The sequence below is a fragment of the Solea senegalensis genome, linkage group LG17 (assembly GCF_019176455.1).
Source record: "Solea senegalensis isolate Sse05_10M linkage group LG17, IFAPA_SoseM_1, whole genome shotgun sequence".
In the NCBI taxonomy this organism is placed as follows: domain Eukaryota; kingdom Metazoa; phylum Chordata; class Actinopteri; order Pleuronectiformes; family Soleidae; genus Solea; species Solea senegalensis.
Window position 1 is genome coordinate 9,144,572 of NC_058037.1, and position 19,914 is coordinate 9,164,485.

Sequence of the window (19,914 nt, forward strand, 5' to 3'; positions counted from 1 at the left end):
TTTTTTTAACTGTTTTCACAGCGGTTAGAAGACAAGGCGACACATGCCGTGAATGAATGTATGTACAGTATTTATTCATTCATAAAATGGGCATATTACACATTAAAGGCAGGGTTGGAGATCCTGGAAAAACTGTTCAAAAGCCCCTTGCTTCAGACTTCCCTCCGAAGCTACGCCTCCAGAGAACAGGAACGTGCAAAAACGTGCTCCAGAAAATGATCTCCCAACCCAGCTTTAGTGAACAGTTTCATACACACATGCCAGATTATAGCCACTGATTTTACAAATACATCTGTAGTCCCAAAACAAGAAACATATAAACGTGACGCAAGCAACCAGAACAGGATATTTGATGTATAAGGCAGACCAGGATTAGGGACGATAAGTTTCAAGCTCCTTTTGGGAACAGATTGTAAAATGGCTGGTGCTGAAGTGATTATTGTATCGCTCATAAAATTCTAGACAATGTGCAATTTTACTCAATTTCCCTTCAAATCTTAGTGTAATAAAAAGAAGTGCATAAAATAAGATACAAAAGACAAAAAATAATACATGTACCAGGTCATTTAATTTAAAACTATTTTGACTTCTGAATATGGGCCATGGACATTGACACAACAGTTCCAATTCTGAAAAACAATTCTATGGGAAATTTTTCATCCCTTAAACACTTTGAGATCCACCCTAAATTAAACAAAAACAACATTTAGATAACTCTCATCATCCCAGGACTCCTTTAACACTTGCCAGCCTATTCTGTAGGTCTACAGCTGAAACATCATAACCGAGGTGGCAGCAGTGATTGACACCGTGTTCCAATGACTTCAAATTCAGCCTCAGCTCACAACCCTGCATGTTTTATACAATAAACACAGGCTGTCAGGCAGTATCTGTCAAACAGTGCATTTTTTGACATTCCCGTTAAGATTAATCCACCATTTTTCTACTGTTCCTTAAAAAACACACATCCCCCCTGTCATGTTGTCAGTACATCATATATGTACTACAATCTGTTCACTCTTTTCACCACCAGAATGTCTCTTAGCACACATCACAGGCTGTTCTTTTCCAGCCCAGAGGCACACAAATGCACTATAGCTGCTATCATACACGCATTACTTCTCTTGATATGACAGATATTACTTCACAAGGGATGATGGTGTCTGTTCAAACATACAATCATTTACTCCGTGCGTCGGTGAAGCTCAGAGGCCGAGATTTGGTGTCGGGGGGGGGATGCTGACAGGGCTTCATGGAAGAAAGGAAAACGCTCCCAGGATACCTGTATTGATCAGCCCCCCTCCCCCGCATCGCCATTCCCTCCTTTCCCTCCTATCTTCCATCTCACCATCCCCCAGCACAGAAAGATAAGACCCCGGAGTTCTCAATCAAGCTCAGAGTCTGTTGTCTCTGTGTGCTTGTATGTTTGTGTGTGCGCGCATGTGTGCGTCTTTTGTTTTTATGAGCTGAGAATGCTGACGCCATTCAGGTTTGCCTCGGAGGATTTATATCATATTGTGTTGGTGTTTGGGTGATGGGAGGAGGCCGTTTATGTGACGGAAAATGCTGAAATGGGCAGGACAAATATGTTTTTTTCCTTTTCCCGACCACAGCTTTTTGTGCGTGTCCCTCTGTGTCTGTCCCGCTGCACAAGCGCCGGTCTACGACCTTACAGCACCCTGCAGAGCTGAAGCATATATGGATAATTTGTCATGGTGGCCATTCAATATGCTTTCTGTCTGTCTCCCCGACGCCTCCACCTCCTCCTCTGCCTGATATTTCGATCCGTCACAACAGGTTCTGCTCAGTTTGCCTGTCAGTAACTAGCAGTTGGTGACTCACACACATATGCTTTGTGTCACTGGATCCCCTCAGGTTAGCATGGGGCTTTCCCATAGTGACACCGTCTGATGGTGTGATGTGTGTATGAGGACCAGAAAACAGGAAACAGATAAACCACAGGAAGCGAGGACATTTTCGTGAAACGTCCCTTGTGCTCTGTCACACCTTAAACAGGCTGTTAAGACTTGGTTTTAGGGTTAGGCATATTAGTTCTGATGGTTATAGTAAGGGAAAGGGAATGCATCCTGATTATGAGCCAACGTTTAGCAAGGAAATCTCAATATTTAACAGATGAATCTGATGTATTTAGCGACAGCACTGCCGAAAGCTGGCCTTCGCGAGTGGCGAGCTGCATCACAACCTCTTCCGCTGTATTTCAGTTCAGCGAAAGAATCGAGTACTGAACGATTCCGTGAGCAAATCTTTTAAATTAACTGAGTTTAATTGTTCTGTACACTGAAAATAACTGCTTTACAGGTCACTAGTCACTAGTCACTAGTTTGTGACACAGACCAGTCACAGACACAGGGACAAACATGCACACTCCACATAGAAAGACCAGGAATCAAACCCAGCACCTTCTTGCTGTGAGGCAACTCTGCTAATGATTATTACCAGTACTAACTACTAAGCCAGCATGCCGCTCCGCAAAGCAAGAATGAATATATGATAAGCTTGTTGGAAGTGATAGTCCACTGTGCCGTTTTGTCTCTCTGTGTGTTTGTGTGTCCCTGTAATCCCCAGCAGCGCCACTTATAATGGCTGAAGTTACATATTCTGCATGTTAATAATGAGCTCGCTCACATTCCTCTCCTACACTTACACCTTTTCAAATGGCTGCCTGTCTTTTGAAATACCATCTGAAGTGAGCAATGTTCCTCTCCACTTGACGAGCCGGTGAAAACAGAGCTGTGTTTGGAAAGCTGTGCTTTCTGCTTTTTCCTGAGAGGATGATTAATTTATCAATGGATGACTTGATCATAGTCAAACATGCACACATGTACCAGTGTGTGTTTGTGTGTGTGTGTGTGTGCATCTGTGAGTGAGAGCGTTAGCACAGTTGAAGGAAGCAGTTTCCTTTATTTGCATGTCTGGAGTGAACATCTATCATCATCATCATCAAGGAGCTGCAAAACAGTGTAGGCAGGCACCACTGCCACTCTGGGGAGAGAGACTGAACACACTTTCAAACCTTTACTGCAGCGTTATCAAATGCTTCCTAAATGCCTTCACCTCGGGGGAAACACACACATGCATACACAGATGAAAAGACCGCTTTATAGTCTTGTTTCATGTAATTTTGGTCTTTTTTTTTTGCTAACTGCAGTTCTGTTTTCCCATCATCGACCTTATAACACACAAATCCGTGGAATGGAAACACGAAAGCGCCTGAAGACACCTTGCTCAATATTAAATGATAAAGTAATTATTTATACATACACATGTTTACCATGCCCTCTGCATTAAAATGTCTCCCTTCATTGACTGGCTTTTTTTAAAAAATGGTCATGGCCAGAGTGGTGCAATCCATTTTGGAGAGCCATGGGGGATTAGTGGGCAGTACCACAAATGAAAGGGGAGTGCTGAAATGGTACCGTCTGATAGATAGAGGAGCAAGAGACAGTGTGTGTGAGCAGAATAGCAAAAAGAGCCCCCAAGACGACGAGGGGGTGCATTGTGGGAGGATGGGAGCAAGAGTGAAGGAGGGAGGAGTGGAGGCACAGAGCCAGAAAATTGCATTGCGTGCTCAGTGATTAGTTTACCTCCTGGGTCTCATTCTCTCTCACTCCCCTCCTCTCCTCTCACTCTCCTCTTACTCCCCAGGTTCTTTTCTGTAGCTTTGTCTCACTGCATCTCGCCTCCTTCTACTTCCTCTGTCACTACATCAGACTGTCACTTCTCTCTATTCCCTCCTCCTGTCCTCGTCTTTCTTGGCGATTATCTTCTCTGCCTCTGCTCTATCTCGGCCTCACACCCTTCCCACCTCCCCCCCTCCCTCTCCTCGAGTGCTGACTTGGCTCTCACCTCCACTGGTTAGTTATCTTCAGGGCTTGAAAAATGCAAAAGCCACTGAACCTGCAAGCAAACCCATCAAACCCTTTAAAAACAAAGTTTGCACTGTGAGGGGATTTTTGGTGACGCGATAACTTACATACACCCAGCAACACTTACCCCAAAAAACTTTCAATCAATCGCAAAGTCAGGGAAGCCTTTTACCTCTTAAAGCCAGCCCTGCTAATTATAGTCTTAAGAGCTGTAAAACATCAGCTTCAAGTGTTGCACACGGTACAACACAAGTGCTGACACTGAATGAAAGCCAGCCTCCTCATAGGCTCTTTTGGTTTGGATGCTTTCTTCTTAATCCGTATATAATCTTGCACTTCCTCTGAAGTGCAGCCACAAAACAGTAAGTGAGAAGCAGGGAGGGGGAAGACAGCGGTAAAGGTGGAAAAAAAAGATTTAACTTCTGAGAGTTGAAATATTTTTCTCCATTTTAATATCAGCAGAAGGTCGCAGAGTCACTAGTCATTATTAATTATTCCACCACCTCACTAAGTTTTACTTAACCATAATGTTTAGTCTTATAATGACAACATTTTCTTTGTAGCAGAAGAAAATTATATATGTGTGTGTGTGTGTGTGTGTGTGTGTGTGCCCTCAGGTAAATATTCCACAGTACATTTGATATAAAGAGCTGTGTAACCAGCTGCAACGTGCTGTGTGTATGGAAATGTAATTCAGAAATAATATCTCTGCATCTGACACATTAACCTTTAAAAAACAAACCAAATCAAACAACAAATCAAAGAGCTGACACAATGTGTCTTTAAAAACAAATATGGCATGCTGAGCACACACGCCATCATCTACCGGGTGAAAAGCAGGGCGTCGCCTAAGAGCATACCATAATGTTACGAGAAACTGGTAGATGCAGATGTGTGAAACTGTCTCATCAGCAGTTTGAATCTGGCTGGAAACGCTGCATTATGCAGTTTAGTTTTAATTGGAACTGTAGAATCAAATCAATCAATTAATTATTCCTGCCTTTCATTTGATTACCCGACTGAACATAGGCGCTAATGCACAACTGAAGTGATCAATAGCCGTCTGAAAGGAAAAGGCAACAGCCCTTGTTTTTAGCACTGATACCGAGTCTGCACCTCCTTATCTGCATCATGCTTTTATCCATTATTGGAGAATGACTCCACACTATCTTAGATCAGCCTGAACCTTTTGGCTGAGGTCTATCTGAGCCTGAGAGCCTTTCATCATGTGACTTGTTTTCCTCTCCTCTCCATTTGTTATGACTATAGATTATTTATCTGACATTACCCACTCTTCCCCCTTCTTTTATCCTCTCCCCCCCCCCTTTCTCCTTCTCCTTTTTCAATCACTGCCGTCATATATCCTTTCCACTCGTCTTATCCGCGGCGCTATGTCACGTGATCACAGTATAATGAGTTGGGGGAACCGGAGGACCGTTGCTAATGGTGACAAATGAGTGGCTGTGCAGAGAAGAAAAGCGAAAGAGTTCAGTCCTGTACCTGCTGGGGGTCAGCGTTTATTATCTCCACAGAGACGAGGTACCTTTCCACCACAGACACATGAAATGTGAAACACTTTCAGCTTTGCATCAAATAAATAATTTCAGTAAACACGCTTTGATGACTGAACAGGTCACAGATTGCATTAAGCTGAAAATGAATGAATTTGACATTTTTCCACTCTCAATAGTGGGATAATAGTTCAGATTGCATATCCAGTATTTGTGAAACAGTATGCAAGGGTGGATATAATATAACGGATTGAGCTCAGGTCACTGCATTATTGTTAAAACAGACAATTTGTGTCAGGTTGGTTTTAACGTATCTCTTTTTGTCAACTAGCAGTTCATGTTCTATACGTTGTTTTGTGCAGTGTGTCGCTGTGGCCTAAGTTTTGGTTTTGTCAATATGTTGAATAAAGCATTATACTGTGGATTTTTAATACTAGGTGTTTTTAAAGACACACAAAGACATCAGATAAAGCAGAAGTGAAAACAGGTAATGCATAAAAGAAAATAAAGCACTGGGTTATTTGTATTATATATTCAAATTTGTAATTTCTGATCCTTTGTATTAGGACTGGACAATATGCCTCGCAGGGCCACATAAAGAGACAAAAAACCATTCAACCATTCACTCTCACTCTCACACCTACGGTTAATTTAGAGTGTCCAATATCCCCATATTGCATGTTTTTGGACTGTGGGAGGAAGCCGGAGAACCCGGAGAAAACCCACACACACGGAGAGAACATGCCCGAACCTTGTTGCTGCAAAGGCAACAGTACTAACCACTACACCAACTGTGTGGCCTTTAAATCAGTTCATAATAATCCAAATTAAATATCAGATGTCTAAAGAGAGCTGAATAAACTAGCTATTTCTCTATTATATTGGTACTGAAGAAAATTATATTCCCATATTTATTGTTACTGAAGATTCCCCAGCCCTCATTTGTATTCACTGCTCATCCAGTAAAATCCTCAATCGTGTTAATGACCATTGAAAGATTTGTCCCTTATAAATCACTTCTTCAGACGCACCGTGGGAATTGGTGTGTACAAACGAAGTGCTATAATTACAGTGATAATGTTTAGTCAAGACATCAAAGTTGGTTAACCACGGCGCACACCGAGAACTGACAGGGCGGAGCAGAACTGACACAGCATCACTGATCTCAGCCTGCCGTTCCTCATCGCTTTCAGCTCACATCATGTCAAACCAGCCTCCACTCAACATTTGAGCGGCTCACGGTGCAGGAATTGCCTAATGGCACTGGTCACAGATGGCTGTGAGTGAGTGTATTTGACTCGCCTGTGGTACTCAGCCAAGCTTTCATCCAGGCCTATTTGCTGCCATAAGGAGGGTAAAGACATAAATGAAGGATCAGTACAACATGGTTAAAGGGGAGGCCCTCTGAGTCATGTACAATACATTTACATAACATTAGAAAAAAAACAAATGATTGTGTCCACCAGTTAGTCAGAAGAAGATTATGACCCTTCACCGACATACAGTATAGCCTCAGTCGGACCAGAGTCAGACTCCGGCTGGCTTGGGCGTGTGCCACAGTGCCCGACCCCTGGCTAATAGCCAGAAATAATAGAAGCCATTAAACAGAGGAATAAGACAACCGCGAGCCGATTTCACACTCTGTCAGCTTTAAGAATTGGCTGTTTTTTTGTTAAATAAGGGTAAATGAGGGTGGAATGCCTCAGAATGGCACTTGACAAGCGAACAACTAGCCACATGCTAAACAGGAAACTGCCTAGTACTACGAAGTTGGTAGCAGGGCGTTTTGCCCCGAGCAGAGCAGAGGCGGACACACTTCATCCAGTAAATCGATTCCCCATTAGAGCTTGTATACTGCGACAAGGTAGTTGTCCATAGCTCGACTAATCTTTGCATGGAAACATACAGTTTAAGCAACTAAGAGTTTTGGGGAAAGTGCAAAAAATACCAAGGGCTTGAAGACATGTACAAATGTCTTTTGAAAACACTTCTATTTGCATCCCCCTCACTCTATATTAATAGAGTAGAGGCAATGCTTTGGAAATGTTTATTTTAACAGTTTTCTTTGGCAATGCACAACTTGATGTAAACATAACACTGACATCACTGTTAGTGCTGCTGTGACAATGTTAATTCACTGGAAAGGGCAGAAATTCCGTCATTATACACTTGGATGAAATGCAACATGATGATACTGACATGTCAGAAAATAGTTTCTTCAACAAATGGTTGAGCAGAAAGAGGAATCTTCACTGCATGTAAAGAAAGAAGAATTTCTATTTTCATTGCTATTTCTTGCAAGTCTAAGATGCCATCACCAAATAAAAAATATATTTTCTGTCAACCAGTACCCTCCTTCTCACAGACACTTTCCACCACTGAAGTAAAAAATCCACATGTGCAGAGACTGCATTCTGTCTTTATGGTGGTGTGTTGGGAGCGGTTGAAAACAAGGCGCCGACAGAGAGAAGTGAAGATATTGAGCCAAAGATGGGGAGAGATCGAAATCTCCCTGATAAAGGAGGTTTGAACCTCATTGAGAGTCCATGTGCAGCCCCTCGGAGTGACTCAGGGTGTGACTCATTGTACATTGCAGCTGGCATTGCCTCCACCACTCACACAAACACGTCCTCGCACAGCATTCTTACTGAGGACACTCAAAGACATAATGTATTCCCTAGTCCCTTACCCTAACCTTAACCATCACAAGTAAATGCCTCACCCCTACCTAAACCTAATTCTAGCCCTCAACCCCCCAAAAAGCCTTTTAAAGTTGTGAAGACCAGACAAAATGTCCTCACTCCCTATTGGTTATATGGTTTTTGGTCCTCACAAAGACACACAAGAACCCGAACACTTCTTTTTAGGACTCTGACTTCCATACATTTGGACAGCCTTATCCCTAACCATAGCCATTACCAGTTAATGTCTAACCATAACCTTATTTTCAATCAAATCTTACTCCTAAACTTAACCACTTCGTCATAAATGAGGTTCTGCCTCATATGGACCAGGTTCTGACTCTTATGAGGACTACTGGTCCACGGAGGACATTGCATTTACTTACATTCATTTCCTGGAGACTTACTCTCACCTTAACCATAATTACTACTGGTCTAATCCTAACCCTGGCCCTAACCTCAGCCTAACTTTCAAAAATGTCTTCACCTTCAAATGTAGTTATTTACGTGATGGGGACTTGATATTTTTCCCCATATGTGACTGTGTAAACAGATTTAGGTCCCCACAACATAAGGAATACCAAGTACACACACACACACACATCTTGCCAACTTTAACAGCATCTGTCCTATAAGTCATGCTAGTGGGAAGGCTCAGGAGCTCAGGCTATGTTTATATCTTATAAGCTGATTCATACGAAGGTCACAAGTTCTGTTACAGCAGCATGAAACAGAGATGGTGCGTCACTTTACAACACATGAAATCTGGCGTCATAAAAAATAAAACATGAAAAAGGTGTAATTTGCAAGACCTGTGTGTGTGTGTGTATTGCATCGAACTACCCACTCAATGGATTAGTGTAAGGTTGGCTGGATGACTAATCGGTCAATGACTTTGGAGGAGCGGGATGAACAACATGGCCAAGCAGCCAGTCGTCCACATGGTCTGTGGGTGCATGTGTGTGTGTACGTATGTGTCATTCCACCTGTCCGTCACTGCTGCTCATGCTCAAGATGTGTCCTCGTGCAGACATTGTAACCACATATGTATAACTGGCTGTATATCAAGTTTGTTAATTTCAGTTGTGGAGGCAAATCCTGAGCTTGTGATTCCATACATGCATGTATGTGTATGTGTGTGTGTGTGGACATGGGGGTAGGGAGGGGGTTAATGGCTGCCTGTGTCTCGACAACAGAGGCAGACGGCTGGGCTTGGAACACGACCCCGGCACGGTGTCGAGCTGTTAGGCCATGCGTACGATGCTTAACGAGCCATGAGTGATCGCTATGATCTGGCTACAAATAATTCATGAGCAGCCCTGTAGAGGAGCTATGGAGCTAAAAGGCAAAGGAGAGGAAGCATGAAGAGGACCAAAGCCTAAGTGGGGAGAGAGAGAGAGAGAGAGAGAGAGCGAGAGAGAGAGATCCATCTGACATGTGTCTGGAATAGAAAGGAAATCCCCTCTTACCTACAGTACTGTCAAGTTTGTGCCTGCTTATGTGAATGTGTGTGCTTATTTGAAGAGAGCCATTTGTGTTACTACAGCTGAAAATTCACAGTGGGAGTGTTTACACAGTGCATCACAATTGCAGGGTGTGTGTGAGACTTGTGAATGCGCAATATGGGTGTGTGTGTGTGTTGGGGAACGTGATGGAGTGAGTTCATATTTTTGTGACAGCTCTGAAACCCAAAGTGTTTAACTGCACTTGTCTTTTTTCTATTCTGTCTTTTTTGCTGAAAACAACAAAAACAGGAACTCAGGAAGCAGTGGAAGGATGGAAGCGTGTACAGCAAAAAAATGCTCATCCACCTCCTTAATACTGCTTGAAAATAAAAGTGTTAAAAGTCTAAAATGAATAACACGCTACAGTATTGACACTTTAAAAAAAATACAGACAGTATATTTGAGGATGAAATAATGTACCTTGTTATATTATCCATAATCATTACATTTATTAGAAGTATGAAGTATGGATACCTGGTTGCTCCACTGTTCAATAATTTTCTTGCCGCCAAAAGATTTTTGTTTTTCAGTACATTTGGATGAAATATGTACAGATATTCATATTGAGCAGGGGAAACCACTTTCCCTCTAATCCATGGATGTCAATGGTATGGCCCGTGGGCCAGAACTGGCAACCCAGTGGGTCCAGTCCAGCCCTTTTGTGAAAATTAGAATTAGAATCTAATCCTAATGTGAAATACTACATTTTTCAGTTCCAGATACCTGTAAATGTATCATATTGTTGAATTTGCACTTATTTCTCTCAAGCATTTTCAGGTTGTTCAGAATATGTTTTGTAAAAAGATTTAAAAAAAGAAAGAAGGGAAATGCTTGTTGTTACTAGATTATTATGCGATTATTTGACTGGTCCTGCCCACTTGAGACCAAATTATGGCCCCTGTTTGCTTATGACCAAATACCTGAAAAAAGTAATGACGTTCCAATCAACATTATCTTTGTGTAGTACAAATATTAGCCCAGTGTTCAACATTAGCATCTGACCCCAAGTACTGTATCACGGAGCTCATTTATCAAAGCAGTGTACTCTTTCTTTGTAAAGTCACACGCTACAGAGACCATGAGGATTTCTGTGCCCCCCCTGCAGCGGCACTACAGACCACTGAGACGTATCAGTGGAACACACACAGACTAATGGAAATTGGGAGATGGAGACAAAGGGTCTGCGCAGGTCTCTATGGCATGTCATTAGTGCGGGAGAGGGGGGTTTGACTTGTTCCATCTGACATTTACCAGTCCCAGTGAAAATGTCACGGAATACCAGCTTTTACCTCTGGATATAATAGTGCCTCTTAGAGCCCAGAGCTATTGACCGTCACTGTCCCGAGAAAGACCATCATCCTGGTGCTATGAAATGTCCTTGCCCGGCGAGACCTTTCTGTTTTTGATCACCACATGCATTAGTAGACTTGCTACAGATGGAGAAGGATGCAATAACAGTGCTCATCAAAGGATAGATCTTCCTCAGGAGGTGGGAGCCCTATCCGATGGTTGCCCTGTAACAGAAACATCTCATATTTGCTGTTATTCTCGTGTTTGGTGCCTCTGAGCAAATGTGAGAGGGAGATTTGAACTTCAGACGTTTCTTAGTGCTTAAAAATATCACATGTATTGATCTGTATTTGTGCCTCTCCTGTTTGTTTTGGCCATGGAACTAAATTTAATGATCACAAGAAAAGTTTTTTGTCTGGTTTGTGTAGTCAGAAATACAATAGGCCTGAATGATACTGTAAATTATATTTCTGAAAAGGTTTTCAAGATGAGAGCAAAAGTGTTGAATATATAAATTAGAGTAAACATTTTTGGTGTGAATTTTAAATCATCAAACTGTAAGCATTAAGTCCGGGGTTGTATCAGATGCCTTAGGGACTGATTAATGTACACATCTCCATCAAAACAATAACCAAAAGCAATCACCCTCAATTAGATGATGCATTCTTTCCAGAGTTCTCAACTTCATTTAATCCAAGCACAATTCTCTTCCCCAACAGCAAATGTAGAAGCTAATTATCATGCTTAAAACCACTCATAAGCATTTTCTGGCATTGTTTGTTGTGCTGCAGTGTATTTGTGTCTCACTTTGAGGGACTGAATTTAGATCCTTGGTCTCTCATTTTGTTTTGGTGAGTGCTACTGTCTAGTCTATTTCTGTCCGTGCTTCGCTATTGTCCTCGCTTGACTGACTTCACATCAAGTGCTGGATTTATTTAGCTACTGTGCCAGCTCAGGCAGATAGACCCTGCAGCTACCACCCGAAATGCAATGACTGAGCTCACAGTTAAGATAATGATAAACCACCACAGTATAACTATCATACTACTCCAGCTCCACAGCTAGATTTGGGGTCAACATGTTTTTGGGTAAAGCCTGTTGCACTTTTCTTAGCACTTCACTTCCAGTCATATCCAAAGAACATAATGCTCTTAATTAGCTAAATTACAGCCCTCAGCATATTACAGTTTTGTTCAGCAGTACTCCAAAAACTCTTGGTCATGACTCGTGACTCAAAAAAAAAAAAACACAGTGCAATTACTATTTTCGTTGTATAAGGAGTTCAATAACCTGTGTTGTTTTTCTCAGTACTGCTTCACAGAGACTGTGCGTTAGTGTGTGGAGTCCTTTTTATGTACATATTTGTGTTTATGGTCTTTTACATTTAATCAGTTTTTACTCAGAATGAACAAATGTTTTTGCAAATCATTTAGTGGTTACACTTTAAAAAAAACACAAAACATCACAAAACAGGCTACAGCTGTCAAGTCTGTCCTGCATGCTCATCAATAAACATGAAATATGAGTAGTGGTGATACTTTTTTTTGTTTAATTCTTTCTCCAAACAGATTTCAGCTTTTCGAATATGTTTTACTCACAAATTTATGAAAATAAAGTTTTCTTTAACTCATTTAGAAACTAATGATATGGATACATTTTCTGGGTATTAAGAATGTAGCTAAGCATGCCCTCTAGTGTTTTTTTGTTAGCCGTGTATGTGTGGACTGGGACTTAACACTCTATTCGTCCTTGGGGCACATGATATCACTCACTCCCTTTTGTATTAATAAGGTCAAGTATTTGGTCGACGAGTCCAGAAAAGTGCACTTATCTAACTCTCTGTCCTTGCTGTCTCTGCAGGTACATACGCACCATGTACCTCGGCATACAAAGTCACCGGCAGAAGGAGAATCAGCGGCGTTTTTACTGGGCTATGATGTATGAGTATGCTGATGTCAACATGCTGCGACTGCTAGAGACCTTCTTAGAAAGTGCCCCTCAGCTGGTGCTGCAGCTCTGCATCATGATCCAGAGCAACAATGCTGAGTGGCTTCAGTGTAAGGAGTTAGCTCTTTGTTAATACTACCATTTTGTTTGTATGTAGTTTTCTGTGCTCAGTTCACATGTCAATGTATTTACAGTGCTTAATAATTACAACTGTACCCAATATCCAACAATCGTCGCTCCCGTTATTAAAAACCTTTTTTTTTTTTCTTTTTTTTTTACCATTCCAGTTTCGTCAGCATGCAGTTACCCAATGAAAGCAATTCAATCATAACAAGTGATATCCCGCTCTTACGGAGTGTCTATAGAAATGCCATCAATACATTTGCTGAGAGGCACCATACTGCTGCTCTGCAGATAATCTTGTATCATTTTTCATGCAGCAGGTTACTGCTCTGACATATGTGCTGTCTCTACTATTATACATGTCTTATGGAAACTGAATTTGTGCACTAAATGGAAACAGTGTTGACTGAATGACCCATGATGATCTTGGCAATAATATGGCTTTCAAGTGGTGATGGATCACTTTGGCTGAAATGAATCCTACTGTATGCAGTAAGTGGAATGGCAGCAAAGACTTGATAAAGCCTTCTTTGGGTTATGCTTCATGCCTATACAAAATAGATTTTTTTTTTCTCTTCATCTTTTTCTTCTGTTGTTTGAAGAGCCATCTATCAATAGCTCCCATTCTTACAATTTCTAGTCTTCCTCTGATTGTATTCTGTCTCACTCTCTGTCTATTTCCCAGGTGTTTCTGCCATGTCCTCCCTCCTGTCCCTGGCCTGGGTGCTAGCCTCTTACCACAAACTCCTGCGTGATTCGCGTGATGACAAGAAGAGCATGAGTTATCGAGGTGCCCTTGTGCATCTTTTGTGGCGTCTTTTTACCATCTCCTCTCGGGTGCTCTCCTTTGCCCTGTTTGCCTCAGTTTTCCACATCTACTTTGGCATTTTTGTGGTGCTCCATTGGTGTGCCATGGCTTTCTGGGTCATCCATGGCGGCACCGACTTCTGTATGTCCAAGTGGGAGGAGGTACTGTTCAACATGGTGGTGGGTGTGGTCTATGTATTCTGCTGGTTTAATGTACGTGAAGGCCGGACACGGTATAGAATGGTGGCCTATTACATAGTAGTATTGTTGGAGAACGTCATCCTCAGCTCCCTCTGGTATGCGTACCGTGATCCAGCCACCACTGACGCCTATGCCTCTTTTGCCCTATGTGGCGTCTTCCTGTGCTTTGCCTCAGGTGTGGCTTGTATGGTTCTCTATTATGGGGTCCTACACCCAATGGGCCCCCGGCTGAGGGTCCTGGCCAGTTCCTGTTGTGCTGAGCTGCTGTGGGGCCTTCCACTACCCCCTGAAGCTGAGCCCATGGCTCCCACACCAGGCCCTCGTGGCTCTCAGGCCACTCCCACAAGGGGTCTGGCTGGGGAATATGTGGAGTCAGATGAAACAGCCACGGACACCTGCCTTCCGGTTTTCCAGGTGAGGTCCACTGAACCTGTGGATTCAGCCGGCAGACCCATCCAGCCTGAGGGTCCTCTCATCAAGATAGACATGCCCAGAAAGCGCTACCCAGCCTGGGATGCGCACTTTGTGGATCGGCGCCTGCGCAGGACCATAAATGTGCTGCAGTACATTAGCCCCAACGCAGTGGGCATCAGGTATAGGGACGGTCCGCTTCTTTATGAACTCCTGCAGTATGAATCTTCCCTCTGAAGGCATCCTCTTCAGCTCGGTCACCTTCTCTTACACACAACGATGCACATGCATTTCCTTTCTTTCAGCCTGCTCTTCCTCCTCCTCTTCACACATGATTTCTTTCCACGTGACTGTCCAATCTCTCCCTCATTCTACTGTGATCATTCAACTTTCCTGCAGGAGATGTGTGTTTTGTCAAACCGAAAATCTGTCAAAACACAGTCATGATTTATTTTTCGGAGAAAAAAACAAAACAGCACAGAGCGCAAATTATGAACCCACAGTATCTTATGTGATATACAGTATACAAATGTCTCATATAAACCCCTCTGCATACAGGAGGGTTCTGTATGAGTGTGTAGATAACAAATGAATGTTTCATTATGAAATGTGTTTAATGCATTATACTGTATTGGTGATTAACCTGTGAATACTTGTGAAGGGCATATTGTATGTCCCTGTGACATGGGACCGACGCAAAGCCTGATGGGAATGATGGAGGAGAATCTCAGAGGGGGCAGGTCTTTGCACATTCTAACATTTACTGCCATTCTTTATGTAAATCATTGAAATGTATGATAATGTTTACCAAGTCCTTAGCCCAAGAATTGAAAAGCACTGACAGTTTTATCGCGATACTGTAAATTCTACAAAGAACACCATCAAAAGTGTATCTAAGAGAAGCTCCTCAAAATGGTTTTACCATCTGTGAGCTTCTGTGTATCCTGACTGTACCATTTTCTTTCAAAATCCTAAAGGATAATCACATCATGTATGGAAGAAAAAAGAAGCACACTGACCTTCAATTTTTCTACAGTACAGACTGCCCTCCACTGGAGGCAAGCTGAAACAGCATGCCTTACTTAAGTCAGTTTTGTCCATATTTACGAGAGCACAAATTATTACGAAAACCACATTACGTGGGAAAAACACAATGAAAAATGAATGTTAACTACAGATGACATGAGCACAATTTTCCTAAATTGGTGGGTAAGAAATCATAGAAAAAAACATTCCAGACTTTTTCAAAGGTTGTAGGTTTCTAGTGATGGATAGAAGGGTACAGACGTACTGTATGTTCACATGTACAGAGCAAAGACAGCCTTCAAGGAATCCTCCACCATTCCCTTCTGATTCCTAGAAAGTACAGACATTTCCACCCACTGTTGTTTTGTTTTTTTTGTTTTCTTATGAACAAATGTTTTAGGTTGATTAATATATGCTTATTTGGTGCAAAGAAAACAAGACAAATGTGAAAAGATATTTCTATGCTATTATACTTCAGTGCATATATGTGTCCATATATATAGTTATTAACATAACAACTATTTTTGTCAGAGCACACACTTTTTTACATAACAAAACATGTTGCAGTGTTAAAAGGTGTACTCCTTAACATCAATATGCCCTTAAAGAAGTTATACTCTTGTATGGGTGTACAGGGCGACTATTCTAGCACCTGCAGGTGTATTTAAAGCAAAGCCAAAATGCGTCTTAAAGTACTGTCTTGTCAAAATGTATCTGCCCCCTCCAACCACTAGATGCAATCCGTGCAACAATGCATGCCATCTATAGGCCTACTTTGCAGCAGTTATACATTGATATAGTAATATCTCCCAGCTGAACATGCGGGAGCACACCACCTCAGACACTCACAGGATGTCCACTGTATTCAATCATGGTAAAAATATATATAAAAAATCCCAATAACAATGCCTTCTGAGTCAAAGAAGCACAGGTTTCCAGAGAGGGCAAATTAACAATTCATAAGAAAAATTGTACGCATTTCATACACTAATTTTACCTACTTACTTAATTGTTCATTTGAATATATAATATGTGTTTTATACATTGTACTGTTTGGCATGACTGTAGTATGTGGCATTAGTAAAAATGCACCCAACAAGGGAGGCCCAACAGCCCTACACGAAAAAGAGAATCCTTTTTCTGGCTGACTGGCGTTCTGCTTCGCTGTGGCCACATGTGCCTGTTAACATCGTACTGTAAAAAGCAGAAGCCATGTAAGACCAGGCTAAAAGGTGAGAGGGGGGTTTTTTGCCAGGGTTGGAGGAGAACATGAGGGCAGATCATGCTAAAGGGTCTGACTGGAGTTTGGGGTTCGATTCCTCATGTGGTTGCGTGAGAACGTGTTCCAGTATTTATGTACAACCTACACTCTGGTGTCAGAGGACGCTTGCATGGTCGGTAGAGCATGCACATGCTTGTGTGTGTGTGTGTGTCTCCTCAGCCCTTTCCCACAGTTCTGTTCTCTCGCCGGTTGTTTGACTCCATCCTTGGTTGCTGCTCTGCCCTCCTCCCATCTCTATGGTGCTGGGTGTTGGTAAGCTCCCGCAAAACACTCTCTCACACTCTCTGGTAACTGAACAACGGGGTTGAGGCTGAACAACTGGAGATCCTGACATGAGAACATGCAATGAGGTACACTGCCATTACCAAGAGCTTCAACATCCAGGGTCTGCCAGATTCAGCTTAAAAGCGATGTTCAGCCCTGAGTAATTGAAAACTGTTGGGTCAGCTTAGGTGGTGCAAACATTCAACACACCACGTGTATGCAAACAACCAACTTGTTCACTGTTTACCATAGTAGCCAGAGTAGTTCCCCTCTCTGTTGTAGTGAATGAACAGCCATGTTAATAGTCGATGAATGAATAATAAGTATATCAGTATTGTTAAACTAAAAAAACTAAGCAAAACAGCCAATACAGGGGTTCCTCAGGACCAACAAACAAGACCACTGAACCAGCTGACTCAGGTGTGTCTCAATGCAGTTCTCATCCCCAGGCATGTCCTCAAGGGTCTCCATTTTTTTCCTTAACATACTGCATCCTGGACCACTCTTCGGCTGGGATTTAAACTACTAAATTATAGTTTGCACTTTTTGGTTTTGGGAATGAGTACTCATTCTTATTATTGTGGTCGTTGGCTGCCTGGCATCCTTTCAAGACACTGCTTTCCTTTTCCAGACATGGACACATGTCCAAATCAGGTGCAAATACACTGTGATTCATTGATTTATTTGTGTGTGTGCAACAACAGTATTCCATAGCATCATAAACAAGATTATATACAGCTAGGCTGCATTTCATCCAGTGGTGCTTAATGTCGTACAACACCGAATATTTATGCTTGTGTAGTTGTGTCATTTTAATATTAGCAATGGCAGTTCATTAAACTGTTTTTTAATTAAGTCTACAAAGAGTCTACATATACAGGTCTGGATTTTTATGATACATGTGGTATATTTGACTTATTTCTACAGATCAATCACCAGTTTCACTCTGTATCCCTGAAAATGATTAGCTAGAATGTTGTTATTAAGTAGCTTTTGGTTTCTAAATATATGTTTTCCTTTGTTTCTTTAAATTACACACGGGTTTCTAGAGCTAAGCTACACAAGAGTGCAAGTAAAGCCAGCACTATACTGTAAAGTGTAGTTTTCAGGCTAGCACGCTTTATACCGTTAACAATATCACAGAGAAATCACCTGCAGAGAGTTGTTCCTGTCAGGTTATCAGGCCACCTCGACATCCCTCAACAGCCACAACTCACAGCAAGAGCATTTGAACAGCCAGATTGTTCTTCTCAGTCCTTGTTGTGCCTTGTTACTTTGGGTGCTTCAATCCAGCCATGGCAGCCAGGTCCGCAAACAACATATGCCAATGTCTTTCTTTACTCATTTCATGTGCCAGCACACTCACCAAGGTGACAACACCAAACAATATCCGCACCTCTTGCTCCACCAAACCTGATCAAGCCAAGTCAGCAACTCAGCTTACACCTCATTCCACTAATTTAAATGAGTCTGCAGGACTGCACTATTACCTAATTACAGTGTTCCAGTTAAACTTCACAATGTGACAGAACTAAGTAATCTGGGTACTTATATGAAACCCAATGACTAGTTCTTTCAAAAACATAGGAGAAATAGTAAGGCAATACTGAACATCTTCTTTACATGAACATAGGGTTCCTCATCTGTATTACGTTTGAGAAAGATGAATCACGTCAGCTCAAGCTGATTAAGTAAGTTATAACTAGCAATTAAAGCTTAAACGCATTCGTTTTGGACTGTTTGGATAGATAGTCAGGTGCCAGCCATGAGACTGGATGATTTGGTCGATGATTGTTCTGTACGTTTGTCTCTGCCTTCGCATATTTTCCTGTCTTGCAAAGCTGAATGATTTGTCGTGGAAAGATGTGAAATTTCTGTGTCGTTTGTCTCGTGTGAACAATACATTCTCTAGCCAAAACAATAATGCCTGCAGTTGGAATAAATGGTGGAAGAAGTCAGTGATAACAAAAACAGGGAAAAATCAATTATGTTACATTTTTCTTATGATGGAATAGTGAAACAAGGCCAATCACTGATTCACTTTGGAATAACTTCATCACCTGGTTTTCCATCACCTCCCAGCATGCCTTCAGAACTCATTGTGAGGTGACCCTCAACATTTAGCATGTAAGTGCTCTTGACTGCACAACAAACACAGTGATTTCTGCATTTATGTGTCGCAGCAGGCCATTGTAATATATGACTTGGTTTAAGTCTGTATCCTTGTGTCATGACCATCTGTTTTGCAGATGTGGTGTTATGTTCAGATGATAAAGTGGTGCATTCTCTTATTTACTTTTGATTGATTTCTGTTAATAACCTGGTGCTGAAGTAATACATTTTAACGGTGCTACCACTGTGGACGGCAGAGTCCGCTTTTTGGCTTTCTGAGAGCATAACCTTCCAGCTGAGTGAGGGAACATGCGCCTCACAGACCTGCAGACACATGCTGAAGAGCTAGCACCTCAAACCCACACAGTTTACAGCAGAATTCAACTCTCAATGGTGCCATTTTGATTTTCCAATCTGCACAAAAACCAATAGTTACAATACTGGTCATGTTTATTACAACTGTTTAAACATACAGTATGTTTTTTTTGTTTGTTTTACTATGATTCAGTCTACTCAATGATTTTATTATTATTTTTATTTCTCTGAGAGAATGAAACTGGCAGATGATGAAAATCATCTTTTGGCAAAGGCACAGGAGCACAAATGTACTTCTGCGAGCAAAATCTGAGTTTTAAAAAAAAAAAGTATATAGAACGTGATTGCTGTGTTGTAAAATTCCTGTCATCTATATGTCCTTAATCTGTGTGTACCTATTTTTGTTGTTACTGTAGAATTGGCTGTAATATTTTGTTTAAAAATGAATTTGATATTCCAATGAAGCGACTATGGTTGTCATATTAATTGCTGCTGATTTTTGAAAGATTATTAAGAGGTGTTGGGAAATATTGCTTTGTTTATATTCAATCA

The 19,914-nt window shown here is 41.6% G+C and overlaps 1 protein-coding gene across 1 annotated transcript in view; it reads left to right on the forward strand.

The window, feature by feature from the left end:
• Positions 1-19,664, forward strand: part of xkr6b (XK, Kell blood group complex subunit-related family, member 6b) — a 51,105-nt gene extending 31,441 nt beyond the window's left edge. The window contains exons 2-3 of the mRNA XM_044049844.1: positions 12,735-12,931; positions 13,630-19,664. Of these exons, the coding sequence (XP_043905779.1) occupies positions 12,735-12,931; positions 13,630-14,600 (1,168 nt within the window). The 3' untranslated portion in view covers positions 14,601-19,664. The remainder of the gene's footprint in view (positions 1-12,734; positions 12,932-13,629) is intronic.
• Positions 19,665-19,914: the final 250 nt, after the last annotated feature.